The 27,871-nt window shown below is 50.4% G+C and overlaps 11 protein-coding genes across 11 annotated transcripts; 7 read left to right on the top strand and 4 right to left on the bottom strand.

Moving 5' to 3' along the window:
* Nucleotides 1-480: 480 nt before the first annotated feature.
* TRVA0_018S02212 (threonine/serine exporter family protein) lies at nt 481-3,393 on the bottom strand (the record flags this gene model as incomplete). Its single annotated transcript, XM_076684784.1, has 1 exon — nt 481-3,393. The coding sequence occupies one exon, from the start codon at nt 3,391-3,393 to the stop codon at nt 481-483; it is 2,913 nt and encodes a 970-aa protein (XP_076541052.1).
* Nucleotides 3,394-4,317: 924 nt separating this feature from the next.
* On the bottom strand, nt 4,318-8,818 carry PDR5 (pleiotropic drug resistance family ABC transporter; the record flags this gene model as incomplete). Its single annotated transcript, XM_076684783.1, has 3 exons — nt 4,318-8,138; nt 8,191-8,273; nt 8,331-8,818. The coding sequence occupies 3 exons, from the start codon at nt 8,816-8,818 to the stop codon at nt 4,318-4,320; spliced, it is 4,392 nt and encodes a 1,463-aa protein (XP_076541051.1).
* A 1,720-nt stretch (nt 8,819-10,538) lies between these two features.
* On the top strand, nt 10,539-12,245 carry TRVA0_018S02168 (uncharacterized protein; the record flags this gene model as incomplete). The annotated part of the gene is made up of 1 exon (XM_076684782.1): nt 10,539-12,245. One exon carries the CDS (start codon nt 10,539-10,541, stop codon nt 12,243-12,245), a length of 1,707 nt encoding a protein of 568 aa, XP_076541050.1.
* A 285-nt stretch (nt 12,246-12,530) lies between these two features.
* On the top strand, nt 12,531-13,298 carry GLO2 (hydroxyacylglutathione hydrolase GLO2; the record flags this gene model as incomplete). The annotated part of the gene is made up of 1 exon (XM_076684781.1): nt 12,531-13,298. The coding sequence occupies one exon, from the start codon at nt 12,531-12,533 to the stop codon at nt 13,296-13,298; it is 768 nt and encodes a 255-aa protein (XP_076541049.1).
* A 1,239-nt stretch (nt 13,299-14,537) lies between these two features.
* On the top strand, nt 14,538-15,674 carry CUE5 (CUE domain-containing protein; the record flags this gene model as incomplete). The annotated part of the gene is made up of 1 exon (XM_076684780.1): nt 14,538-15,674. The coding sequence occupies one exon, from the start codon at nt 14,538-14,540 to the stop codon at nt 15,672-15,674; it is 1,137 nt and encodes a 378-aa protein (XP_076541048.1).
* A 579-nt stretch (nt 15,675-16,253) lies between these two features.
* Nucleotides 16,254-17,096, bottom strand: TRVA0_018S02102 (RlpA-like double-psi beta-barrel domain-containing protein; the record flags this gene model as incomplete). The annotated part of the gene is made up of 1 exon (XM_076684779.1): nt 16,254-17,096. One exon carries the CDS (start codon nt 17,094-17,096, stop codon nt 16,254-16,256), a length of 843 nt encoding a protein of 280 aa, XP_076541047.1.
* Nucleotides 17,097-19,139: 2,043 nt separating this feature from the next.
* Nucleotides 19,140-20,315, top strand: NMA2 (nicotinamide-nucleotide adenylyltransferase NMA2; the record flags this gene model as incomplete). Its single annotated transcript, XM_076684778.1, has 1 exon — nt 19,140-20,315. One exon carries the CDS (start codon nt 19,140-19,142, stop codon nt 20,313-20,315), a length of 1,176 nt encoding a protein of 391 aa, XP_076541046.1.
* A 1,129-nt stretch (nt 20,316-21,444) lies between these two features.
* Nucleotides 21,445-21,786, top strand: TRVA0_018S02058 (uncharacterized protein; the record flags this gene model as incomplete). The annotated part of the gene is made up of 1 exon (XM_076684777.1): nt 21,445-21,786. The coding sequence occupies one exon, from the start codon at nt 21,445-21,447 to the stop codon at nt 21,784-21,786; it is 342 nt and encodes a 113-aa protein (XP_076541045.1).
* Nucleotides 21,787-22,461: 675 nt separating this feature from the next.
* On the top strand, nt 22,462-24,177 carry TRVA0_018S02036 (RING finger and CHY zinc finger domain-containing protein; the record flags this gene model as incomplete). Its single annotated transcript, XM_076684776.1, has 1 exon — nt 22,462-24,177. The coding sequence occupies one exon, from the start codon at nt 22,462-22,464 to the stop codon at nt 24,175-24,177; it is 1,716 nt and encodes a 571-aa protein (XP_076541044.1).
* Nucleotides 24,178-24,468: 291 nt separating this feature from the next.
* On the bottom strand, nt 24,469-25,275 carry TRVA0_018S02014 (putative NADP-dependent mannitol dehydrogenase; the record flags this gene model as incomplete). Its single annotated transcript, XM_076684775.1, has 1 exon — nt 24,469-25,275. One exon carries the CDS (start codon nt 25,273-25,275, stop codon nt 24,469-24,471), a length of 807 nt encoding a protein of 268 aa, XP_076541043.1.
* Nucleotides 25,276-25,606: 331 nt separating this feature from the next.
* TRVA0_018S01992 (uncharacterized protein) lies at nt 25,607-26,071 on the top strand (the record flags this gene model as incomplete). Its single annotated transcript, XM_076684774.1, has 1 exon — nt 25,607-26,071. The coding sequence occupies one exon, from the start codon at nt 25,607-25,609 to the stop codon at nt 26,069-26,071; it is 465 nt and encodes a 154-aa protein (XP_076541042.1).
* Between the last annotated feature and the right edge of the window lie 1,800 nt (nt 26,072-27,871).

The following is a 27,871-nucleotide window of genomic DNA, read 5'->3' as shown; positions in this document are numbered from 1 at the left end:
TTTATTTCATTAAATTAAACTGTACTATGTTCATTCACTTGTCCCTTACTATTTTATTGCTACTCGACTACGTTGATGTTCTCTCCTAGATGGTTTCATATTTGTTCAGTGCTGGGAGTATCGTCGTTGCATTTTGTTGTCGTAATGTCCGAGTTGGGCTCCCCATTGTACTGTATTACATTTTAATGGAATGCGCTTGATGCAGCACACAGCTTACTTACCTACTTACATTGTACCGGTGTAGTATTGTGTAGTACGACGTAGTACTACTGCTACATTCCAACAAACAACCTGTAGCGTAGGCAAGTCCCAGCCGAATCTATGGTGCTCTCTGCGTGTGGACTACGGCGGAAGTGGTACTACAGAACCAGCACTGGTTTAAGGATACTTTTGGTTTGAGAGACCTCGCTCGCTCGTACCTGTACAACTTAACAACGGTCAAGGCGACCGGAAAATAATAATACAAATAAATATGTAGCTCTAAAATGTGAACAAACCACTTCTCTTCTTACCAAATGGATAAATGACCAAAGTGGCCACAAAGAGACCCACAGTAATACCAACGCACACTTGGATCATGGTCAATCCCAACGACATTGCATTGTTCTGCTGTGCAGATATCGCCTCGGCAGTCGAAGTCGCTGCGGCAATAGCAGTAGTCGTGGTGCCATTCCGGTGCTTGGTTAGGTTACCCACCAGTAAGTCTGCCGTCTTAATTCCGGCGACAAGACTGCCCTGGGCGGCCACGCCTCCTGGCAACTGGACAAAAATACCCGGTAGCATGGCCGCGAACGCCAGGCCATGACCGACTCGGCTGTAAACGTTGCCTAAGATACCAATGACAAACGCGCCGATGGCAGTCGTAAACTCGCTGGAGTTGGATACGCGCTTCTGCACGAAATACGTGACGGCGTACCCAGCGGAGCCAATAATCACCATGATAGGCATTTGTCGCAGCGTCGCTTGATTGACCGCCGCCAGGAAGGCAGTGAATGCAGGGACCAGTAGGAACAAGTACCACTGGTTTACCTCCCTTCGGCAGGTGATTTCACTAGTAGCATTGCTATCGATCCATCCATAGATGGCAGCGCCTAGAGTAATTCCGAACCCGAGGAAGATTGAGTACACGATGGCATAAAACATCCGGATCGACCCTGGCACAATGTTCTTGCTCTGAAGCTCTAGCGACCCAGTGAGGACCATGTATCCGGGCAGAATTAATGCAAGAGAGCCCTGAGCAATGCCACTGAAGCAGAACGTGTGCTCGCCAGGCTTGCCAATAGACCCGAAAGCCCGTCCAATGAAGCTTACAACAATGGAGGACGTTACTTCAAAGACATTGTTGTAAAGATCGCTTCGTGGCGCGATAATGACCTGAAGGACGCCTACGGCGCCGCCCAGAAGGAAGGAGATGGGCATGTCAGTCCACCACCCTTTAAATGCAAATGGGGTGACCATTGCAGAAGCAAGGCCAAAGAAGATGACACAGAGCCAGTTCGGATAGTAGTTCTTACAAGCCAAAAGCTTATCGATTCGCCCAGACGCCTCCTCGACGTTGATAATGTCGTGCACGACCTCTTTATAGATCTGGTGGACATTATGAAGCTTGGCAAGATTGAGTCCCTGGACGCACCTGACAAGCTGCATCTCAGAGGTGTGCGTAGTGGCGTCGCCAAAGGACACGATCATGCAACCAGGGATGTACAGATATTGTCCATCGATTTCTAGCACTCGCGAGGTCATCTTCATGTACTCTTCGAGCCGGTGCGTTGGCGCGCCAAACAGCATCAGTGCTCGACAGAGCCGCAGCAAAAACCGCTGTCGCTGAAGAACGTCGGCAATGTGTACGGTAATGCGGACCTGCTCTTCAAGAGTAGCCTTCTTCTTCTTCCTGGCCTTGACGCCACCCGAGGCTCTCTTTACGAACTTGGGACGCTCGGGCTTGACGAATGGGATTTCCGCTGCGCCGCCACCGCCAGGAGCTGCAAGGCTCTGCGACGCACTGACAACAAGCCCTCCGAGAGAAGACATGGATCGGCTGTGCTTGTGCTCGTACCACTTGGGCCGCTTGACGGTAGGTGTGGTCTCTGTCGACTTGGTCGGCTTGAGTTTTGGCCTACCGATAGCCAATGGATGCTTCGGAGCCGAGAGCAGGCCCAGGTCACTTGCCGGAGTGCTCGGTCGTGAGGGGCTCGACATGGGGGTTTGGACGCCCGGAGTCTCGCTATAGAGGGTAACCTGGCTCTTTGAGGCCTCATCGTTGGCGTAGAGCTTGAGCAAACTGCCCAAAACACCCTGTTTTATGTGTTGCGGAGGTGCTACATAGTCCTCATGCTGCCGCTCGTCGATGGGACCATTGTTCTCAGGCATTCCTGCTGAGGCGTCATAGCTGTACATAACGTCCTGAGACGGCAACATGTAGTCACTGGCACTGACTACGTACCCGTTCCTTGCATCGTACTGCGTTCCAGCCGCCGTCGATGTGCTCGACTGATTTCGCTTGTGGAGCGTATGCGAACGCACTAAATGCTCCGCGATGTCCTTTGATTCGGCTTTTTCATGCTCTTCATCGAGTTTCTTATCGAGCTCTAGCAATTCGATGTCATCCTTGGCAGTGCCTTTCCCGTACGGGCCTTTGGCAGTCTCTACGTCGGAGCTGTCAAGCTCGTCAAGCTTGTCCTGCTTGTCCTTGAGTGAGCCAATTGAGCGCAGCAGGTTCTCCCTACGCACTTGGAGGTCGTTGCCCGTGCCATCAGAGGTGTACTTCGGGTAGCCCGGAGCCAGCCCTCCAGAAGTGTACAAGCCCATATCAAACAGGTTCTGGAGCGGATTGTTGGCGACGCTCATGTGATCATTAACCTGAGCCGAGGCTGGCAGCTCTAGACTAGCGTTTCTCTCCAGCAGATTACGGGTGAGGCTCTCTTCGTTGTAGTCAGAATCAGACTCCGATTCATCCGCGTGGGTATGCTTCAATTGAACTCCAGCGGACCTGCCAGCCACATTGTGCCCCATATTAGAGGCCACCTCGGAGAGATTCCGGCTCGCTCCCTCTGAATCGGTTACATACACCGGTGGAGACTCAAACGAGGAACTAGAAGTTGGCCGCATCGAGAAGTAGTCCTCGGGTTCCACCTGCGTCGCCTCCAACGGCGGCGAGGAGAGCGGCGACTGTTGATTCCTCACTCGGGCAAGAGCCGAGTGCCTCGGGAAGTTTCTTGTAGCGGCGAGCGGAGGACTTTCCGGCGGGTTCTGGAACCGCACTGTCGGTCTGACTTCCATGGGGCGCCGAGCCTGGCTCGAAGAGCTGGTGGTACTGGCGCCGCCGGGAGTAGATGTACTCGAGGAGGCCGAGTCGTCACGATTCCGGCCATCTTCTTGGCTGTTACTGGCCATAGCTTCACAAAAAGTTGTCAGTGTCTACCTGTAGCTTGATAGGGAGAAATCAAAACGCTACTGGTTCACAATAAGAGTTCCCGCCGGGGACAGTATAACAAAGCTTAATCCGAGCGGGCCTGGACGAACGTGTTCAAAGTTTAAGAAATAAAAAAAATAGTCTACAATTGAGGAATGGAGGGTAGGTGGAATGGAGCGGTATTAATAGCAGTATTGCTCCGATATATATTAGACAGGGCCCCGATGATCTGATGCTTTGCTGTTACGGTCAAAATAGGCACTTTTGGCAGCTGTTTCCTGCCAACGCCGGAGATCTTCCCAACGGCCAAAACAGGCATCGGCGACGGTGTTTTTTGCACTTGCGACTAAAACATAATCCCAAACGCAGAGAAAAACCTGTAGCCACAGTATGAGTGAGCTATCTTACCTCCTACATAGGCCTCCACCACTTCGCCGCGCGAAGCCACTTCGAGGGCGCTTTTCGCGGCGACGTGGTGAAGGCCTCCGTAGGAGGTAAGAAATACCATAATACAAATGCGGCATACAGCGGTACATGAGTAAGCAAGAAGGCGTTATATGCATTGCTATACCCCTAGTTCACGGTAGGAACTGGCTCACCGGATTTAGAAATTCATGAGCGCTGTATTCACGTATGTAAGTTACGGCACCTATCGGAAGGGGTAATGCAGTTTTTCGTCTGAGAACGATGCACAATCCCGATACAAGTACAGTAATATCATGTACGTAGGCTACCATGTATGCTTCATATAGGCTACGATATACGGTGGAGCTAGGGGCGCAGTTCCCGTATAGCCGATGTAGGAAATTTGGTTATACCAGTACAGTGTAGTATTAGTTTATTATCAGTACACTGTAGCAATCTTTGTGTTCTATAATTCCAATAATGCGGTACAAAGCTCAAGATTATTGATTCTTCTTTCGCTTGAACAGACTACCCTTAGGCACGCGGGCAAGCCAGTAGAGGCCCAGCGCGGCAAACACGTTAAAGACAATATAGGCCCACAAGATGCCAAAGTTGCGCCAACCCCAGTTTGGATTGATGTCCAATTGAGCAAGGAACTGGTCTGTGTTGTCCACTGGGCAAAACTGACAAGCTTCAGTGGCATTGCCGTCCACCAACTTGCCGCCCGCCATCGATATGTAATCCTTGAGGTATTCGCCGCAAGTTGTGCCCTCCAGAGGATTGAAATTTAAGAGCTCTTTTTCAGAACAAACGACAGGGGCATGCGCTACACCAGTGACCAAGAAAGCGGCTACAACGTATGTCAGCGGAGACACTCGGTACATGAAAATCCAAAACCCAGGCATCGCCTTTGGAGTGACCAGGACACCGCACATTATCAGCGTCAAAGAGAAAAGCATCTGCGCAATGTTACCACCGGTCTCAGCCAGCGAAACGCCAGCAATGACCATGTGGGACAGCGTCGATGTAAAAATGTAGAACTGCCAAATGAGCAAGAAGAACAGCGCACCTCTCTCGTGGACACTATTCGTGTACTCCGCGTTTCGGTAAAGCCCAATTGGATAGTACAGCACGAAGTAGGAAATCACCGCAGATATGGTCTGCCATGGGATTTCCGTTATAATGTTGGAAATCATAAACGCCTGCCAGGAATAGGTCTTGGAGGGCCTCTCACGCACCTCGTAGAGTGATCTCTGGGTGACAAAGTGCGGCATGATCTGCTGAACCATATTACCAAAGATGGTCAGAAGCATGAAGAAAGCAAACATCTGATTCTGAAGACCTTGCATATCATTGGTAGCCTTGTAGAAAGAGAATCCAATGAACAGAGGACTCAGCGTCACAAGAGCAAGCTTGGACCAAATGTACTCGGGGGTTCGCCAGTACTGCTGCCAGACTCGCTGGGTAACAATGGCCACCTGCGTAGTGAACCCAGTTGCGAAGCCACGCAATGACTTTTCCCCGTCGTTCTTGTTCGCCTGTCGTAGCTCGTCGGCCATTTGATGTAGCTCCTCCCGCAGCATCTTCCTCTCCGGAGAGTTGGCCCACACTTCGTACCAGTCGTGAATAGCAACAGATCCCGGCGCAGCGCCAACGACCTCAAGCATCCATTCCGCTGGGTTACCATCCTTAGGACACGGGTGTGCACCGTTTCGCTCAAAGTAGCTGACCAAAGTCTCGGAGTTCTTGCCAATATCGCCAAAGTAGACAGTCTGACCACCTTTCTGCAAGAACAGCAACCGGTCAAATTCTTGGAACAAAATTGCAGAAGGCTGATGAATAGTACACAAAATGGCCTGGCCATTGTTGGCAAGCTTCCTCATAAGAGCACAGATAGACCACGCCGTCTGTGAATCCAGACCAGATGTTGGCTCATCGAAGAACAGAAGCAGCTCCGGCCTGGCAGCCAGCTCCACACCAATAGTCAACCGCTTTCGCTGCTCAACGTTCAAGCCCTCGCCAGGAACACCTACCACTGCATCAGCATAATTCTCCATCTCCAGGATCTTGATAACCTCGTCAACATAGGCAATCTTTTCCTCCCGTGAAACAGACTGTGGCTGTCGCAGCAAAGCAGAGAACTCAAGTGCCTCTCGAACGGTAGAAGTAGACAAGTGTAAATCTTGTTGCTGGACATAACCAGTCTTTCGCTGGAAAGACTTGTTTCGCATTTCACCGTTGACAAGCATATCACCAGTCACGACACCCATGGTTACTCGGTTTGCAAGCGCATCCAACAGGGTGGTCTTACCAGCACCAGAGGCACCAACAAGAGCAGTCAAAGTACCAGGCTTGACCCAACCATCGACATGATCGAGTAGTCGTCGAGTCTTCTCTGGACCCTTCACAGGAATGTCGTAGCATACATCCAGCCACTGGAAAATGCCATCCTGCTTGGCAAGATTAACCGTGCCTGTAACATCAGCGCCTCGCTCATGAGTCCGAACAGGCTCAGCGCTGCCACCGGCCTCAGTATCGTGCTTCTGATCAGCAAAGGGGATCTTGCCTCTTTTGAATACCAAAACTTCACCCTTGGACTTCGAGGCCTGAATTTTCTCAGTGGCAAGGAGATATGTGAAGCAGAAGAACACGATGAACCCACAAAGAATGCCAAAGTTTCTCCAGATGTGCGATGGGATATACTGGAAAGTCTTGATAATGTAATCAGTGCCTTCAATCTCCGTAGCTCCAAGCGGCGCCGAATAGCCGCTAACCATACAGGCACGGTTATCATCTGCAACACTGTTGTATGATGGCCCAGAAGGAACAAACTGGTCGCATTCGAACTTTCGGTTGCGAAACTCATTAATCATAAGCGCTTCGAAGCCATATGCAATGGGATTCAGGTAGTTGAACCATCTAATCCAGCCATGCATGTAGCTAATTGGAATGGTGAAACCAGTATAGATCACCAATGCCAGGATAAAGATCGATGCCGGGGTCATAGCCTGGGAAATTGTTCGAGAACACGCGCCAATGGTTCGGAAGACCATGGACATGGTCAACATGGCCACGAACGAGAAGAGGAAGAAAATGAAGAACGCACCAGGCTCTCGTCTAAGATTCGACATGAAATAGAGAACTAGGTTGAAGAAGATAGCAGTAACGATCTTTGTCGGCATGTCGACGATCATGGAAGAGACGGCTTCGGCCGAAGGTCGGTAGAGCGCATATCGGGTGTGCTTTTCAACAATTGGACGCTGGGCATACAGGGTGAGAATTTCCAACGCAGAAGAGAATGCGTTGATCAGAATCGCAAAGAACAACAGAGCGCCTCTGGAGTAAAAAGACGAAGTGGAAGGCTGCATATCGAAGAACAGAGACGAAATGATAAGTGCCATAATCGAATTACCGAACACAGTGGTTGCAGCCATACTCAGATCACCCTTCAGTCGCAAGAAACCTCTATGCATGCACAATCGTACCTGCATACCAAAGCTGATTGTGTACGGAGATCGATCGGAGACGTGCTTGGCCTTCATGGTGTTTCGGCCTTCCTTGAACTCCTCAAACGTCTTGCCGCCAATTGGGTATTCACGGTTGTACTCCTCAATCTCGGCGATGAGGTCCCGGTACTCCTGAGAGTCGTGCCATGCTCTCTCGAACTCCTCGGCTGTTCGTGGAACTCTCTTCTCATAACCAGGTGCCACAATTCGCTCAGCAGGATTGGTTAAAGAGGTCAAAAAGTCACCTGTTGTCTGTCGCTCTGCGCAAATAAAGCCCATTTGAATGAAGAACTCTTTGGCCTTGTCAGCTCGGCCGAAGTAGATCTGTCGGCCTTCGTAAAGTACAGTGACCTTGTCGAAAAGGTCATAAGCGCTCTGCGAAGCCTGGTAGAGGGAAACAAAGCAAGCAGTACCTGCATTTTCAGCCGAGAGCTTGAGATTTTTTATGAACTCTAAAGCAGTTGCAGCGTCAAGACCTCGAGTAGAGTTGTCCCAGCACTGCAGCACTGAGCCATTAAGCGTGGCCTCCGCAAGGGAGACTCGCTTTCGCTCACCGCCAGATACACCTCGAACGAAGTCATCACCAACCTTGGTGTTCATAGTATGCATCAAGCCGAAAGAAGCCATGACAACATCCCTAACATGGACGGCAAATTCCTCACGAGAGACGCCAAAGATTCTGTTTCGTGGGGTTCGGGCCAATGCAGCGAACTTTAGAGTGTCACCCACGGTAAGGTGTGGGAAGTGAGTATCAACTTCTGCATTGTAGATGAACTCTCCTCTAAAGTGCTTTTTGATCTGATTACTTGGAATGCCTAAAATTGTGTTAAATCAATGCGAACGATCCAAAATGTATGGCGGTCTTACCCTGATAGTTGAGCATCGAGTCGTCGTTTATCCAAAAGCCGTGTGTGTCACTGGCAATTGTTTTCAACAAGGTCGTGCAACCACTAGATCAAATATTAGCAAATCATCATAGAATCACGTAAGATTCTGTATATCCATACCTTCCAGGTCGGCCCAGGACAACACATGTCTCTCCGCATCGAACAAGCCCATCGAATTCGTTAAGAATTTGAATACGCATCTTCGCGTGCTGGCCAGTCAACTTCCTGGCGATAGTAATGGCTTCGAGGACAACATTTCCAACAGTCTTCTGATAGTCAGTAGCAGTGCCGAACCCATACGCACCAAGCTTTCGGAACGCAACTCCAGCCGTCAATGCTGGTGGCCGCTTCGAGTCTCGGGCGGTAATATTCATGACGTGCTTGAGCCATGTTCGCGAGCTGAAGTGCTTAGAGTACGGGTTTAGATGAGGGTCTGTGGAATCAATGAAGGGATTGTAGTTTTCTCCAGCCATGCAAGTTTGGCCCGAGGCTGCTGTCACTTGTCTGGCGAGATCATAGATTTCCTCAGAATCACTGGAGTTGGTAGGAGGACCATAGGGTAGAATGGTGGAGTCCTTCCCCTCTTGAATCTTTTCACTTGAACTCATCACAAGCTATCAACAGCGAGAGTATATAGTTAAGCGATTCAATTGTGATATATGGCACTGGCAAAAGAGGCAAAGGTGGTTGATCCTCTTGCCGGATGCCATGGAATCTTTATACACATGGGCGCGAAGGCAGTAGACGCACTTTGCAGTGAATATAATTGTATCGCAAATGTCCCCCGATACGCCCTATATGTTCCGGCCGGATATATTTTGGATTTCGTTCCTCCGCGTCGCCGTGCTATTATCATGTTTCGACCGTATACTCAGCGTGGGGCGATACGAAGCATGCACGGCTTACCGGAACCCGGAAGTTTAGTTACTTCCGCGTCTCTTGCGACACTTACACTGCCTTACCTGCCTTGAGGGGTGTGGCCTCGCATGGCCAGGTCAGGGCACGTAATCGTTAGTCACCACTACTTCCCTGGTAATTGCAACGTTCATCATGTGTTAGCGTCTGTAACCCTGTCAAACATACTCAGCGGTCGCCATCAACGCGAGCAATGGATTTAGTGAGTTCCCTTCATGAGGCTTTAAGTGCACCGATGAAGCCATAGTCATTAGCATAGCCTGGTAAAGTACACTATGCTACGCCCTGATTGGCAGGAGTCTCATGCCTATAGCCGTAACTAAGATCGATGGGTCCGGAGGCGCTTACAGGTCCGCTCCCGACGCCGGAGGCTGTCTTGCTAGTCCTAACGGCGTGCGGCTCACCATTTCCCCCCCCCCCCTTTGAAAGATGCTGTCTCGGATCAGCCGTACGTATACTAGACCCCCGCTCATTCTCTCCACGACAGTTACCAGCCGTCCCGTCAGCGGGCTACCGAACTATGTAGATCAGAGTAGATCCAAGTCGATTAATGGCATAATGCGGGTAAATTGATCTCCATATTACTAAGCATATTATCATTGATGGTTAACTTTGGAACCCCGTCTTGACAAGTTCTACGGATCGTGGAATTGAGAAGTACTGTACCTTTAGTACCGAAACTAGATATTGCAATGCTCTATCGCGCATAATTCGACACCGCTGTATTGTAGAAAGAATGGAAAGATTCCTGCAAAATGACTAATTCTCAGGCACAATGGTCATAATCCCGCTAATCCACATGCATATCGTTTGGGTACTCAGAGCGGATGTTTGAATATGTCCTTAAATCCGTATTTTTCGACCTTCGGTAAATGGCTGTATCCTAAAATCCAGGACAATCTGCGCTACTTGGAACGCAGTAATAGGGAGGGTCCTTAACGCCCCCGGGTATGAGTTTTTCCGAAAGCCGATGCTGGCTACCAGCATTATTTGCTGCCGGTAAGAGATCTCTAGCTTGTGGCTTTTGCAAGAGATTGATCAATTTTCCCCTATGGATCCCAAAACTTAGAACTTGCTGGCTTTAAGTACAATTGAGCTATGTATGCATTAATCGACGTGAGAGAGTTGGAAGAAACTACACCGCAGGTCACATCTTTCAATAAATATCTAAGGTGGCACGTCCATTACACAAGTAAACAGCAGATATGCCCTTTTTATCAGGCACTTGATTCCCCTCATTGAATCCATTGGCCAATGGCTAAGCCGGCTTCATTAAATATGGTGAAGTAAAGCCGGGGCACGGGTTGCCGGGGCAACAACAGCAAAAATGTCAAACCTTCGAAGCTCACCACCATCGTAATATTATACTGCCCGAAGAGCATGAGCTCTTAGAACTAAAATATATACCAAAAAATGGCTGAGGTTTTCGACTCCTATAACCCAGAGCAGGATATTGTGACATATCTGGAAGCTTTCAACAAGCACTGCGATGCCCACTCAGTTCCAAAGGCAGATCGGGCATGTCACATTGGCAAGTTCCTGCCAGACAACTTCATGTACCTCTTTTCGACGCAAATACAGGCCGATGAAGACTGGGATAAGTGCCAGAAGTTCCTCAAAAGTGCTTTCTTTGCAGACAAAGTAGATTCTATCGGCAAGGTCAGAACGAACATGCCTCTGACTTGGTTCTACCTCGACCGATACGAGAAACTTTTCATGCGTCAGCTGAATCCGAAGACAATGCTACCTAAACAGAAGTTTCTACCAGAATTTGACTTTTACTCTTCGCAGGTTATGCATTACAACTATATCACACCGTTCACGCGGTTTCGAGACATTAAGACCCTCTTCCCGCGATCTTTCCTGTTAGCACTCGACCACGTCACGGAGCTTCGTGGAGAGCAGTCCATCTTGCTCGGTATTTCGGGCCCGAATGGGCTAGATGTGCAAAGATCAGAACGATTATGGGATGCCTTGATGTGGTACTTGATGCATGAGGATACTAGTAGTGATATGCCATTGATGGATGGCGGATCGCCACCGAACGGCAATGCTTTGGAAGGCATACGGCAGGTTCAACCGCTGGAAGGTGTACGACAGATTCAACCACTACAGTCTAAAAATAACAATGAATTACCACGCAAGAAGCAGCCTGTCCCGGCGGTTGAACCCAAGGAGGAATCAGTCCAGCAGAAGCCGCAAGCTGCAAATGGTGCAACAGCAGCTGCTGAAGACCACTGCCTGTTTTGTGGAGTGGGATCTCACCGTTTGGCCGACTGTCACTATGTCGAGCTGTTTGTTAATCGAGGTACTCTGATTAGACGCCCCAATGGTGACATTACCGACCAGAACAACCGCCCCGTGACGAAGTATATTCCTCGCTTCATCATGGACAGCCTCCATTTCTACCAATACATGGGCTCAGCACTGGAGACTACCTATGGCAAAACTATCTTGACTATTCCCGAGGACGACCCCGCGAAGATGGCGTCGGTTGCCTCCTTGAGCCTATCCGAGGACGCTGTTAACATGAAGTTTAAAGTCAGTCCTATTGATTTCTTGGCCATCTCTCCTGATCTCTGCGATAAGATGATCGCTGATCTTATACAGGACGGCCCAGTCGGCTCGCTCCAGCAGCCATTCAACCTTCGGCCAACGCTTAACCGGCTCATTGAAGACAAAATCGACGAGCTGTGGGACCTGGTCCCAGAATCCAATCGATCTGGTCTCGCACTATATTGCAACGGTCAGCGCATGGAGTCGTACCAAATTTCTGAAAAGGCCTATGAGACGATTGACTGGGAAACCGCCAAGGCAAGAGGGATGCAGATATTCCAAAGCGCCGATGAGGTGGTGGGGCACTGGCCTCAAGAAGTTCTGGATAAGATTACAAAAACGAGCCGGTTCAAGGGCTTTGTGCCCCTTAATTTGACGGTGGGGAGCCCTGTGGCCAATAGTACTATAGGCCTCACGTGTGCTGTAATTGAAGGGTTCAAAAACGACCTGGGTTACGAATTGATGCTGGGCGAACCATTTGTAAGTCTGGCACTGGCAGGAAAGACCGATGACGAGAATGATTTCAGCCGCCTTTTACCCCCAAAGATTTTGCGGTCTTCCTAGACCGGAGAAAGTTCTAATGTCTAGTAATTTATTTATTCTATCAAAGAGTCCAAAAAACGTTAATTTATTCTGCAATTTATACAATGGTACCGTATAGAGCAATTGTCTGATTCCTTCCATATACCAGTACCGGTAGTACTCAAGCAAGCAGTGTCGGTGATTCAGCGATAGTCGGCCCCACCTCCCAAAGTGTCGGAGCGAATTAGGATAACTCCATTTCCAATCAATATATTCATGGCGAGTGCCCTTAGAACAATTGCTCGACAAATAAGACCAGCTCGCAAAATGCATATCCAGGCGCTTCCAATGCGATGGGGTCGAGGCGACAACTACGCCTATCTCATCCGGGACGATGTTACGAAAGAGGCGACTATCATTGACCCCGCCGAAGTTAAGGACATCCTGAGCGCAGTCCAGAAACAGCAGAAGTCCGGCAAGATCAATCTAGCCAGTATTATCAACACCCACCATCACTATGACCATGCGGGCGGCAATGCTGAAATGCTGACCCACTTTGATGTCCCCGTCATCGCCGGGAAGGATTCCGAGAAGGTAACTCGTGTCCCGGGCGATAAGAGCGTCTTCACAATTGGCGAGAACATCGAGGTGACTGCAATTCATACGCCATGCCACACTCAGGACTCGATCTGCTACTACTTTGTGGACAAGAAGACCGGTGAACGGGCTGTTTTCACGGGAGATACTCTTTTCACTGCGGGCTGCGGTCGATTCTTTGAAGGATCGGCACAGGAGATGCTCAGCTCTCTCAATAAACTTGGTGAGCTTCCTGCGGACACTAAGGTGTACCCGGGTCACGAGTATACTGCCGGCAATGTCAAATTTGCCAAGACGGTGCTGGACAACGATGCATTGGCCAAACTCGACAAGTACACCAGGGAAAACAAGCATACGACTGGTGTTTTTACCATTGGCGATGAGAAGACGTTCAACCCGTTCATGATGACGAGCAATGCGTCTATACAGAAGCGGGTAGGCGAGCGCGACGCCGTTGCCGTCATGGCCCGTCTACGAGAGATGAAGAATGCCATGTAACACTCATTATAATATATATCTAGCCATTCATTAACCTTTTATGGTACTTATTGGGAATATATAGTAGTAAAATTTCTCGATCCCACGGCAGGGCGGGTGTGCTACTGTATCAGCAACCCAATCAGCCTTGAGAAAGATGTGACTATATCTCTGCTGTCCACACTCGAAATTCAATTGAAGAATCTGAAAGTGAGCTCTAGCGATTTTTCAGAGAAAGTGGATACTCTTTTTGAGTATCCATAATACTATCGGAAGATCAAAAATTTTTCAGCACCGGTAAACCCTTTTATATGGCCAATTTTTCATTCTCAAATATACCGCATGCCGTGATCATATATTCACTGCCAAACTTTTACTACACTATCAGGATCAATAGGTGCTCTTTCGACCGGTACTTAATTTCTGCCATATGGTGCTGGCCAGAGGCGATTGAGCCTGTTAATGTTGATTCGTAAGCAGCCAGTCCCTCAAACTCGCCGTGGCTCCGCTTCGCGGAGGTCCTATACCTGTTCCTGCAATATGGCTGATCCGCAAACGGCATACAACGCTCTCGGCCTCAGAACTTTTATAGTGCTATGCATATTGTTATTTTAAACATAATACTGGAGTGCTATTACGAGGATACTATTACTGGGAGCCTACTACTGGTACTACTGGGAGTCTACTAATGAGAGCCTATATACGACTCAATTAGTGCGGCACTACTGTGCAACACTTGTTCCTTCTGTTGATCTTTTCATCGTATCGATACTTGATACGTTAGTTCAGTTGAGGCTGCCCTATTCAAACGCAGTTATAAGTACTTAATATAAATGGGCTCACCTCCAAATGCAATGAAGTGAGAGTTTTTCAAGGCTATATGCAGGAAAATGAGATGCGCCTCATGATATGCGGCGCACTGCCCCACACGTACTGATATGGATATACCAGCAGCCAACGTATCTCGACTCAATTCTACTCCAGTACCCTAACAGCACACCTCCGCGAAGTGGAGTCACAAGAGCTCAAAAAAAACAGTTGCGCGTACTGTACTACAGTGTACAGCACTGAGAGGCATGGCGAAACGTGACAGCCGGGTAACCCAAGAATCACTTGAGCGCAGCATGCAGACAACACCACGCAGCATCAAGCACACAGCCTCTGGGGAAGACCAAGCCTAACTCAGCGAGGCAACGTGTACTTTTAACGGATCAAATACTATATCTTGTGCGTATATATTAACCGACTGACTATAAAATAATGTCAGGGAAGAAGAAGGAGGAAGAAGAGCTCACTTTGCAGGAGCCAGCCCCTGAGCCAGTGACTCCAGAGAACAAGTCTTCGGACAAGGAGGAGGAGGAGGAGGTCAAGGAGACCGAGCAGAAGGATGAATCGCTTCCGGAATACAGCGACAAGATCGATCGCGTAGAGGAACTAGAAGCCGCCCAGGCGGCAGAAGCTGATAAGGAGGAGATTGCACCTACCCCACCGCCCAAGCCGCCGCGGCCTGTGTCGCCGTTTGCGAGGGCCATGGCGCAGTTGCAGGAGGCTTTCCCCAACACGGAGGAGTCTGTCATCAGGGCTGTCCTCGTTGCTAGCGGGGGCAAGCTCGATCCAGCGTTCAATGCGCTGCTGTCCATGTCTGATCCAAGCTTCAAGCCCGACGCCGTGATCAGTGCAGACAGCCCGGGGATCCAGGCGGGCGCTGAGGAAGAACAGCGACGGCGCCAGCTAGAGGAGGACGAGCGGCTAGCGAGACAGCTGGCCCAGGAGTACAGCTCGCCACACGGCGGTCCGGGCCAGTACCAGTCGTCGAGCCGCGTGCGCCAGCAGGGGTATACTGGCCGGTACGACGAGCCGCAGCCGCAGCAGGAGCGGTCCTTCTTCGACGACGACTTGCCGGAGATAAAGAAAAATCTCCATGAAGGGTTCCAGGAGACGAAGAAGCAGGTGTCTTCGTGGATGGCCAAGCTCAAGAAGAAGATTGACGAGAACAGCCAGAACAATGGCGGGTTCTTTGGCGGTCCACGCCAGTACTCTGACGACGAAGATTACTACGGCCCGCCTAGACGAAGCTCCCAGCAGGCTCCGCGAAATCGCGGGTACTACGACCGAGACCCGGACGAGATCTCGGACGACTTCCACGGCATTTCGCTGCACGACAATGACTCCACCAACCCGCCCCCCATGCCGCGGCGGCGAGTCAGCGCCCTCGGCGAGACCGCGGCGCCCTCCAAGCCTAACAGCAACGGCCACAACGTTAAGTGGGAGCCCTTGAACGCCTCCAAGAAGGACGACGTGGAGGAGGACCCCTTCTTCATTGGTGAAAGCGATGACGAAGAAGACACTACCCCTGCCACTACTAATGCCACCAAAACAACCACAGCCAAGAAGTAAACAATAAACTTCCCCTCCAACTCACCGCCCTCTCCTCCCATGAAGTACTGCCAGGGCCAGCCCTCTTTGCGCAGAATACTGATCTATTTTTCCGCGTAGCGGAGCCCCAACATCGGGGTTTTGGGGTATGTTCGAGGGCCAGCCCTCGAGCTCCCGTAGCTGGGTACAGCGTTATAAACTTTAGTTAGAGCGTGACAAACTTTTAGTAAGACTGTAACAAACTCCCAACTTGTAACGAAAGCTCCCAGCATAACGCATTACAACACCCCCCTTACAACCGAAATCTCCGCGAAGCGAAGCCCTTAGTGGGGGACAGGTCCCCATGAAATATATATTCCTTAAGGTGTATTCACTGTGGTGGTCAATTGATCTATTCCATCACGTAACGAAGACACCGGGGGGATTTGGGCTACGAGGAAGGTGTGTCTTGCTCCAGGGGAGATGGCAGGGGTTCAGGGGCTAAAACAGTTCTACTGTAGGGAGGAGGTAGTTAGATGAAACAGACCAGCTGTTTGTATTTTTGAAAGTTATATACAACACCTAAAAAAACCCAAAATGAATGAATGAATGCGATAAGTTTTAGTTGACGAAGGACCAGGAGATCTCGACACGGCCCTCGGACTCGTCGGCGATCTGGTTGAAGGCGGCCGGGGAGAGGTCGAGGTCACCAGAGTTGCAGCCTGGGCACATGTCGACAACGGTCACCTGGACGGACTTGGAGCCACGAGTGATGTTGATCTTCTTGCCGCAGACGGGGTTAGAGTTGGAGAAGCCAGTCTGGGACCACTGGACGTGGTTCAGGGCACAGATGAAGTCAGCCTCGGTCGAGGTCTGGCCGCAGGCACCCAGGCCCGGGGTGTAGTAGGTAGCGTCACCGGTGAAGGTACCGCTGTCGGCACCGGAGCTAGAGGAAGAGGAAGATGGGGCAGCAGCGGACGAGGTCTCAACGGACGAAGTAGCTGGGGCCTTGGAAGTGGTGGTTGGCTGTGGGGCCGGGGTGCTGGAGCTGGAGCTAGAGCTAGAGCTAGAGCTAGAAGAGCTGGAGCTGGAGGAGCTGGAGGAGCTGGAGGTGGTTGGAGCTGGGGCCTGCGAGCTCGTGTGTGCCTGGGAAACGGTCTGAATGAAGTTGTTCTGCTGGGCAACCTGCGAGGAGGAGCTTGCGGCAGCGGACGACTGTACAGCAACAGAGGACGACTGCTGTGGAGCCGAAGTCTGCTGGGCAACGTTGACACCGGTCGAGACTGGGGTGATCACGGTGGTGTATGGGGTGCCGTTGCCGTCGACGAAGACAACCTCGTTTTGGTAGAGGACCTTAGTAGCGTGCACCACCTGGGTGACGTAGTCCCGCTTAGCGTGCTGGTGGTGGGCCAGCGGAGTGGCCATAGCGAGTGGGACAATAGCAGCGAGAGTAGAGAACTTCATTTTTGTAAGGAATGTACTGGTTAGAATAAAGAAAGAATGAACGACTAGCGTTTAGTAAAGGAAAGTGTTGATGACCAAAAAAAAGGGGGACATGCAGGCCAGTATTTATACATTATGCAGTGGCGCGGGTCCGTGGAAGATTAAACGAATATCCTCTTTTCAGATGTCTTGTCGCAGTTCCAGATGCAGTGAACCTGTCTCACTACATGAGGCCGCTTTTTCCCAAGGGGGAAGTCGCCCTACTGCGTGCGCGCGCTCTCACTGACGCGGCTCGCGCCTCAGCAGTGCAGCGAAAATACTGCATTGTATTACTCCTAGGGGTACTACAGTGCGCTAACATAAATGGCGTTATGTAGGCGTGCACCGTGACAGGCGGCGTACTGCTGGTAGTCCACAGGTACCGCCTCCCCCTACTTCGTACTCCTGTACAGCATAGTGTAGTGCTACACACACCGCGTAACAGGGGTATACTACGAAAGGGGGGAGGGCCACCCTGGTACACGAACCACAACAGATCCCCCCCTATAGGAAACAGTGAGGCCATTATTGGCAGTGTTCCTCCCATATCGGGCCCATCTCGAGACAGGTCGTAGACAACAGTGAGACCGGTTCAGGCCGAAGATTCAACGGTTTTTTTTATTGGTCCACATTCTACGCACACCGTGACTATGTATACGCCCGCTGGTTGCCGAGACAACGCCGCGCGCCGCAATCCCCCGAGGCGCGCGCCTTTTCGGAATGCGCTCGTCGTCCCGGCTCGCTGCCGGGTGGGCTTTCTTTCGAGATCGGTACGTTCTGTGTGGAATTGAGGGGACCGGACCCTCCCCCCCAACCTCCCCTGTGGCTCCGCTACGCGGAGGGTTAACCAATTCTCATGACTAGGGGGACCCTCCGCGAAGCGGAGCTCCGGGAGCTCGAGGGCTGGCCCTCAAAACAGGTAATATTGTACCTTGCGTAGCTCCAGGAATGGTTCTCGAATGATGCACAGGATCCGAGAGGTACTTGGAGAGGGGGACGCCCAAACCCCCAATGGGATACCGTTGCACGGTGAACTCTCCTCGAAGACAATTTCAGCAGTGAAAAAAAAAAAGGACAATTTCAGCAGTGCTAAGAGAAGACAATTTCAGTAGCTTCTAAGAGAAGTCCAAAGATGGGAATGTTGTTAGACAGATTACGTACAACAGGACACAGCCTCTCAAGGGTGTCTTCAATTAAAATCTCTTGTAATTTGGCAAGATTTGATCGAGATGAAGTGGTCGGGGCGTGTTCACCGATACCGGGTCACAGCCAAGATGAGAACTTTTCATCTCACACATGTTTGGTACAACGCATCCGCTTAATCTAGCATACGGCATAGACGGGATAGCAGTACCGGCAGGTTATCCAGTTTGTGTAGCACACTCAGTGAAAATGTTCGCAATGTATACTTCACTATACATGTTTGTAATTGCACTCGGGATAACTAAGTCTAGATCCGGCATAGAGTGGGTGAATCACAGTGCTACGCTATCACCGTACATTGCCGTAAAGGTGTGCCGTACCGATGGGAGGTGTGGCCCGTTATCCGTCAGGGACCAACACACCACAACGCTCACAACTGTAGCTGGTCACACAGGGGTAGCCAGGAGTCGCCTAGACCCGACTACGACTTCACCAGCAGAACACATTGTACTGAGCAGTAGCGGTAGTTTTGTTCCCATAGTTGCAATGAATTATACATGGCATTTTTAAGCTTCACGATATCTCCGCGGCCCGGCAATAAAAATGTCGGGTAGAACTAACCCGTCGGCCCATGGCGCGCGGCTCGCCATTTCGCCCCCTCTCGACACCTTACCGACTTCGCCAAAGAAAGCGCAGGACTTAACGGCTATCAAATATAAATCCAGAGAGAGGAGGATAACGCTCCGAATACCGACCCAGTGTATTTATTATCCGATATCTCCTGCTAGGAGGCTATTACCACCCAACCCCGCCAAGACCATCAGGTAGATTTGGCAGCTTTGGTAGCCCCGTGGAGAGAGAGAGAGAGAGAGAGCAGAGGCAATGGACCCAACTCTTGCGCCAGACTTTATACCCCCCTCCGAGCAGAAAGAGCACCAGAAGCAGTCGCGCCGCCAGCAAATCAGCACCCAGATCCCCAACTTCTCGCCCATCCAGCCCTACGTGCTCGAAGACTACGACGACTCGTCCATTGACTACCCGGTCAAACGCGAAGCGCAGAAGAAGACCAAGACGGACCCAATTTCACCTTCAGATATCCCCGTAGACATCCCTCGCTCTAGATCAGCCATGTCCGCCGAGGTCTCCCCGACGGCATCACCACCGCTGGCCGAACCCGTCTCGCGGAAGCCCTCGGTACCTCCTCCGGGGTCGGCGGGCCAGACGCCCTACACGGCTGACCTCGAGGAGGTCCCCTCGGGCGTCGTGCGCCAGGCCAAGTCGCTCGACAGCTATGAATTCCCAAGCCACCGGCTTCAGCCGTCGCTGTGCGACGACGCCAAGAGCCCGCTGGTGCTCGTGGCGTGCGGCTCATTCTCGCCCATCACCTACCTGCACCTGCGCATGTTCGAGATGGCCATGGACCAGATCCGCGAGCACACGCGCTTCGAGGTCATTGGTGGATACTACTCCCCGGTCAGCGACAACTACAAGAAGCCCGGCCTCGCTCCGGCCCACCACCGGGTGCGCATGTGCGAGCTCGCCTGCGAGCGCACCTCGTCATGGCTCATGGTCGACGCCTGGGAGAGCCTCCAGCCGCAGTACACGCGCACGGCGCTTGTGCTCGACCATTTCAACGAGGAGATCAACGTCAAGCGCGGCGGCGTTGAGACCGCCAGCGGCAAGCGCAAGGGCGTCAAGATCATGCTGCTAGCCGGTGGCGATCTCATTGAGTCCATGGGTGAGCCCAACGTCTGGGCCGAAGACGATTTGCATCACATTCTCGGCCGCTACGGCTGCCTCATCGTCGAGCGTACCGGCTCCGACGTGCGATCCTTCCTGCTTTCGCACGATATCATGTACGAGCACCGTCGGAACATCATGGTCATCAAGCAACTCATTTACAACGATATTTCCTCGACCAAGGTGCGCCTGTTCATTCGTCGCGGCATGTCCGTGCAATATCTCCTGCCCAACTCGGTCATCCGCTACGTCGTCGAGCACGGCTTGTATCTAGAATCCGAGCCCGTAAAGCAAGTCCTCAGCGAGCGAGGCGATTGATTTATTCCGCTAGTAATTTGTAATTATATCCCCCCCCCCCTTTTACTGCGCAATTGGCTATAATAGATGCCTATTGTAATTTACTACATTGTACTGCCACCCTGAAGGGTCGATTATAAGGGGTGCATAAACGTACTTCAATTACTGCCATTCATGCATTATAGGGCTACAGTTGCGTAGTACTAACCCTTGCTGGGGTATAATGATACAGTGATATAATGGTGACGCAATTGAACTCTTCCGAGTGCTTCTCTTGGGGGGGGGGGGGGGGGGGGCCAAACCCCCCGTGCCTCCACTTCGTGGACTTCAGTTGATCTTAATATGCTCGATTTTTGAACCGTGATTCGTAGCAACGCTCACTAGGACCTCCGCGAAACGAAGCTATAAGGGGTCTGGGGGTCTGGGGGGCACCCCCAGATGGAAGCCTCGTTATCTCTTATGTACCGGTATTGCATATAGCACTATACTAAGTCTACCCGGCGTTGCGATACTATTAATGGATACTATTACTGTGGCACTTACTTGGAGTGTTCGGAGGGGCTTCAATAAAACAGTTTGTCTCATCCTGGACGAGCATGGAACTCGGAGAACCACATCATAGTAACATGTCTAGCAGTAGTACCTGTATCTCCATCCCATTATTAATGGCCTAGTATCAGTGGCCCGGATAATATATTCCGATAAGAGCGCCCCAGTAATAGTATCCCTGAAATAGTAAGTAAGTAATACCGTCCCTCCAATAGTGTCCCAGCATGCAAAAGACAGTGTCCTAGTAATTACCGTAACGATGTGTTTTTTTGCTAAGTCTTTTAAAGTTTATGCTAAGTCTTTCAAAGTTTATGGGCCAATTCTTATAAATTCTGAGGACCAAATCATGTACACTGTGATGGTATCCTGACAATACAGTATCCCCAAGTGTCACGGTAGTGCTAGTACGGTAGTATTTCCGTATCTAAATGGTCATTTATGGCAAAAGTGTACAAAGACTATTAAAGGTACATAACTACCATTTATAAACGTTAAAGTTGGCCATACTACATGCACCGGCAATGTATGGTACCGGTAGTATCGGCAGTGGGACCGTCGTCGACATCACGAAAAACTATTCTGCGCAGACCAGGTATTCTCGATGGAAGCAAGACAGGCATATCGGCAGCTCGTGCGATATGGCCTGAAAGCTGTCAGATATAAAGCGGCAGAGAAGCACGCCTACCTGGGACTGCTCCGCAGACGGTTTCGAGGGAATATCGAACCAGTGGATCCGACAGCTCTAAACAACACTGTCACAATCGTGCGTAATGCGGCTATTCATGGCGGAATGGAATTGCAGCTGCTGCGAAACATTGTCCATGTAGAATGGGGCAGATATGCTTTGCGACGAAAGATCTACAACGAATCGAGCGACCGTGTATATTCGAAATACCAGCGTACAATTGATGCCTTGAACCGGTCTATGAATCTTTGTATTTGACCCACTTTACAATGTTTTGCCATGAGCCCATTATATAATGTTTTGCCATCCCGAGAAGTTGTGCATGACTTTCGTATAAATAAGGCGATGTAATATTGATCAGATCATAAAGAGATCAAGATCGATCAGCCGAGACTATACAACTTTGATTTACCCTCAACTCACCAGCAGCTTGATCCATTATTCATGCTATTGATGCATTCTCTCAATGCTAAATGTATTGTACCAGGATAGACATTGTTATACGCTATTCTAGATAGTTAAGATATTATACGCTACTGTGGATAGTTGAGATATGTACGCTGCTGTATACAATAGCTAGTTGAGTGACCTCCCCAACTAACCACCCCAACCACCAATAGACTACGGTACTGCCCTTCGTCAACGCAATTTCCACCAGATTATTGATTGGTTTCTCAGTCCATAAATTTAAAGGTCTAAAATGCCGCACAGCACAGTGTATTGTACCACTATAGCACCATCGGGTGCGGCTAAACACAGCCGGTTTATATCTCCACTGTCACGTGACCGGACCAATTTCGAGGTCATTTCCGAGGCAGTTCAATGACGACAGCTTACTAAAGTCTCTCGCCGCAGCAGCCGTGGATCGAGAGGAATATGGAGCAATACATAGCCAGCTTGCGGCTGCCGCCGCTGGCCGACATCATTCAGAGTATGCAGGAGTTTGCGGAGCTGGACCACGATCTCTTCGTCGACGACTTGGACGATGAAAGTGGAGAGAAGCCGCAAATGTCGGGTGACAGCGGGGAAGAGGACGATGATGACGATGGCCACCATGCGGACAGGGAAGACGTCGCTACGGACAGTGGCGGTGAAGAAGATGGAGACGAAGACGAAATAGAGGAGATGGACTTCATAGGAAGGCTGCCATTTCTCTCCTCACGAAGGCCGGTCTTTTCGTTCGACTACACCCAGACCTGGCTCTACAACCAGTACAGAAGCTTCCACGGCGAGCCGAGAGGAATTGTGCCTGCCACTGAGCCCGAGGCGCCGCCTCCTATTCAGCAGGTCGAAGTCTCGCGCCCCCAGAGAGTCCTGGCCCGTCAGAGGTACCGCCGCAACACCGGGGAGGTTGATTCAGCGATCATGACGCCTAAAGAAGAGTTGGCGCTTGACCAGCCGGTCACGGAGTCCATGTTGCGATCCAAAATCATGGAGATCAAGAAGCTCAACGTTTCGGACCGCGAGCGCGACCGGCTGGTCCAACGGCTCATGACTGCGCACTACTACCGCCTTCGGAACACGTCTGAAGGTCTTTTGGCCGCTGTACAGGCAGATAATGCCGAATCATCTGTAAAAGATGAACCTGTCGTTGGTGCGGAAGACCTCGTAAAGACATACCATGACAAGGAAGCGGGCATTTTGGGGTGCAAGCATTACCAGCGCCGATGCAAGGTTGAGTGTTCGACGTGTGGACGGTGGTACACCTGTCGCATGTGCCACGATGCTGTAGAGAACCATACACTTGTGCGGCCGCAGACTCGGCATGTGCTGTGCATGCAGTGTGGCACTCCCCAGGCCTCCTCCAAGAACTGCACCAAGTGTCATACGGAGTTCGCCCGCTACTACTGCGACGTGTGTAAGCTGTGGGACGACGCGCCAGACAAATCGATATACCACTGTCCCGACTGTACGATCTGCCGTATCGGCCGCGGACTGGGCATTGATCTGTTCCACTGCCCGACCTGTAACGTGTGCATGTCCATTGAGCTCGAGGGCCACCACAAATGCATTGAGCACTCGACCGAGTGCAATTGTCCCATCTGCGGAGAGTTTATGTTCACCTCTACCGAGACGGTCGTGTTTATGAAGTGCGGCCATTCTATCCACCAGTCGTGTTATCTAGAGCACGTCAAGACAAGCTACAAGTGCCCGACTTGCGCGCGATCTATTGTTAATATGGCTGCTCAGTTTCGCATTCTGGACCAGGAGATAATGGTCCAGCCGCTTCCAGAGCCGTACGACCAGTGGCGCTGCATTATTGTGTGCAATGACTGCTCTGCTAGATCAGACGTCCCGTTCCATTTCCTCGGGCTCAAGTGCGCTAATTGCGGCAGCTACAACACGGCTCAGCTGAAACTGATCAAGCCCGAAGAAGACCCTGCCTGCAATGAAGGCCGCACTACTAATGATGATTATAATACCCTCATGTTTTCTCCAGAAGCATCTCGCCCGGCGTCTGGCGTCGCCACACCGCAATTGCTGCCCCCTCGACATGTCGACATCGTTGATATTTCCGAGCAGAGCGACTTTGACGAAAACGACGACGCAGAGGAGCAGACCGCCAACGAAATCTTTGCTAATTTATTCAACCGCCTCTCCCTCAACCGCCCCAACTCGCGCCCTACATCTCGTGTATGGAATACTTAATGTATATATTCCCCCCCTCCCCCTCCCCTTTCACCTTATTCACTGCAGCCCAGGGGGATTTTCAAATCCCCGCAAGTAGTATGCTGCCAGCCGTGTCGTCGAGGGCCAGCCCTCGAGCTCCTGTAGCTGCGGACCAGTCCCAGACCCCTGATATTAAGGAAGCTATGACCATAATACCCAATTCTCTCCGCGAAGCAGAGCCCCAGGAGGGTTTGAGGGGGGAGACTGGTCCCCCATTGTTACTAGGAAGAAATAGCAGTGCGATGTAAAAATGTTCATGAAAATGCTAAATTACAGACGGTTTCGGATGTGAACACCACCGTCAATAGGAAGAATAACGCCATTGATATAGTTGCCGGCCGGGGAGCAGAGGTAGACGGTAGCGCCAATGATGTCCTCCTTGACGCCCAGTCGCTTTCGTGGGTTGCCCTTGACAATGTTGTCACCGAGACGCTCGAGTAGGCCGTTGGACATCTTGGACGGGAAGAAGCCTGGAGCCAGAGTGTTGACGGTAATGTTCAATGGACCCAGCTCGGAGGAGAGGATCTTGGCAACGTGGTGGATGCCGGCCTTGGAGGCGGCATAGCCGTAAGTGCCGCCGCCCATGCTTGGAGTGATACCGGCAGTAGAGCCAGTGATGAGCACTCGCGATGGGTCCTCAGCAGTGCCAGACTGGGCCAGCAGCTTGTGGAACAACTGGACAGAAGAGAAGACGCCTCGCACGTTGAGGTCAAGGACCTTGCCAATGGCGGAGTCTGGGTGGGTCTCGAGGTCCTGTCCCCAGGTAGCGCCGGCGTTGGCGATGAGGATGTCGAGCTTGGACTCGAGAGCCGAGTAGTCCTTGAACAGCTTCTCGCAGCCCTCTCGCTTGCCGAGATCAGCAGGCAGGGAGTAGGCCCGGCCCTTCCAGCCATTCTTCTGGGCGAGAGTGTTGAGCTCGCTGACGGCCTCCTCGCAGGCCTTGGCCTTACGCGACGAGATGTAGACCTTGGCGCCGCCAGCAGCGAGGATGCCCTCAGCCATGTAGAGACCCAGGCCTCGGGAACCGCCCGTAACAAGGGCGATCTTGCCATTCAGGTTGAACAGTTCAGCGGACATGTTGAATATATTCCTATCTGTTGTTTTATGATTGAACTGGCCGTATTTATTGTAGGGGGTTGATCTGATTTATATACGCTGTACCCCGGAGTGGTCCCCGCAGTCTCGGTAACAAACTTACCTCGGTGATGACTTGCCGCGGAGAGAACCATCTCCACGCCAGGGCGGTATACTACACGGACCCGGTAAATCCCTTTGCAATACAGACAAGAGGATCACGGACACGGCTGGAATTAGCGGCTCAGATAGTTTGTTCGGGAGATTGCTCAAATGGTTTTGTAGTATCTACCTTGAATGGTTTTGTGATGCGGTGTGGAGATGTGCGGAGCTAATGATAAAGGAGTTGGCGGTACGAGTATCGCACTACGGTCTATCTCCGAGCGCTAGTACTGTTGAATCGCTTTTTTCCAGCTGCAAGAGATCCGAGTTTTACAGACGACTCGGTAGATCATTAATTCGAGATGAAGAGGGGTTTACGGGGCAATTTGTCAGCAGTGGAATCCCCTTGGAGGTGGAGAGGATCAATATTGAGCTAGCATTCCGTGGTAATGAAGCTGATTTTGTTCGGCTAGCGAATTATGCGGTTAGCTGTTTGTTCTATGACAAGGTATGTAAGCTTTGCAGTGGAATGGAGAGGGTATTAGGTGGTGATGATAATGCCGAAGAGGATGAGTTAATTGCGATGTTGAGCCGATATCTGGCCAGGGATGGTGAGGAGGAGGGTGTTTTGAAGCATAGCTTGATGCGCATTCGGGATTCGCAGCGTGTAAAGCCGTTTTGTGTTTTTTTTGCTTGATATTTCGTTATATATCCGCTTGACTTCTGCTTGGCTACCAGATAATATCAATCATCGATGATTCATCTCACACTGTTATTCAATGAACATCGCTTGCTTCAAACAGCCAGTACAAAGAATAATAATATTTCAGTAATAATAAAAATAATAATCTATTGGCGTCTTGTTGGGGCCTTAGGCCAGAGACATCATTGAAATACTTATACATATAATTTTTCAAAATATAACAAATCATTCCATATCAATTGGGTCCCTTTGCGGTACCGCATTTGCGTCGTGAGGATTGCTTACCCCCCCCCCCCCCCCCCCCCGAGGGTCCGGGAAACAGTTCTCGTAGGAGATTAAAAACCGGACACCCTAATATTTCAGTAATAATAGAATATTAACCAAAGGCTTGCGATAGTGTATTAACAACTTTGGTAACTCAATAACCGTCAAGGAATTGTTCCTGGATGATATCGAGGATATTTTCTACCGTAGAAAAATACTATATATACCGTAGTTAGTAGATGAAAATGATCACATATCTAGTTGCAAGAATTGAACATTCTCTCAGTATTGCCAGGGATACCCTGGTACACTGGAAACCTTACCGGCTAACAGTGGTAAGGTACAAAGTAATTATACTGGGTCAATGGTAGTTAGTTTCAAAATAAAATTCAATAAAATGATAATTTCCGCTCTCCGAAAGGTTAATTGATTCCTCAGGTAGCAGCCATAAATGTCCTGTTATACGAGCAGTACACTTCCGGTAGTTATTGACATTGTGGTAAATGGTTTCAGTTTGAGACACAATCTGTTTTATCCAGGTACGTAACCCGTTATATTGGACAATCTCAGATATGCCGATGATTTGGTATCTGTTCCGGTATATCGAATATCGAATTAGAATAATTTTTAGTTTACATAGAACTGCAATCACTTGTTGGATTTAGGAATCATAATCTCAGTAAATAAGACGAACTGACCCCGTATCGGCTTAGGAAATCTGAATCGTCCAGTATGTCGGAGATCCCAGATCACCGTATGTACGCATGTTAGATGTGTAGCCGATAAGGCACAACCATCTGATGTTAGATGGATTTGTTTTACCAGTACTTTTATTTGTGACTTTGCATGCTTCGACTAGTATCGTTTGTTCTAGGCAATGGACTTTGATTTATTCAACATCACTGTTGCTGTATTTGGGACCTGGTATGGCATTATATTATCAAGCCATTGGATTGCGGGGAGGGGGGAGGGGGTTGAACAGCTGAATACCACTGGTCGTACTCTTACCTAGCCCTCTAAACAGACATTCAATCTAGCTATACTATCAATAGTTAACTAATTGAAAATGAGGTCCCATAAAATCAAATAGCCGACTGACTGTATTGCCAATCTCGGTGAATTTCAATACATCAAAGACGAGTACACTTTAAGGAAAGGCAATACAAAACTCCGCGAAGCAGAACTTCAAGGGGGTTGTCCCCCCAAGAATTACACAGTCCAAAGATGTATATGTATTAACCTATCGCGATGAGCCGCATGCATAGATCTGCGCGCCGCTTGATCGGCTCGAATCTTTCCCTTACCCAAACTCCATCTCGTAATTAACGCATTCCAAGTCTCAGCTACGTCAACGAGCATTGCCCATCTGGTGATAGAGCCTCCCCCGATCCGTCGGAACGGCAAAGCAACCCACCAACGGAAGGTGGATCTCTACGGTAACGAATCCGGTAATGGTAACCAGTGTCCTGGGACATGCAACACGGGTCTAGCCCACACACATGAGTGATGAACCCATCTCATCGATTGCTC

The sequence above is a fragment of the Trichomonascus vanleenenianus genome (genome assembly GCF_965637985.1).
Source record: "Trichomonascus vanleenenianus strain CLIB 3782 genome assembly, contig: TRVA0_018S, whole genome shotgun sequence".
Lineage (NCBI taxonomy): Eukaryota > Fungi > Ascomycota > Dipodascomycetes > Dipodascales > Trichomonascaceae > Blastobotrys > Blastobotrys vanleenenianus.
This window is presented reverse-complemented; position numbering and strand designations above follow the sequence as displayed.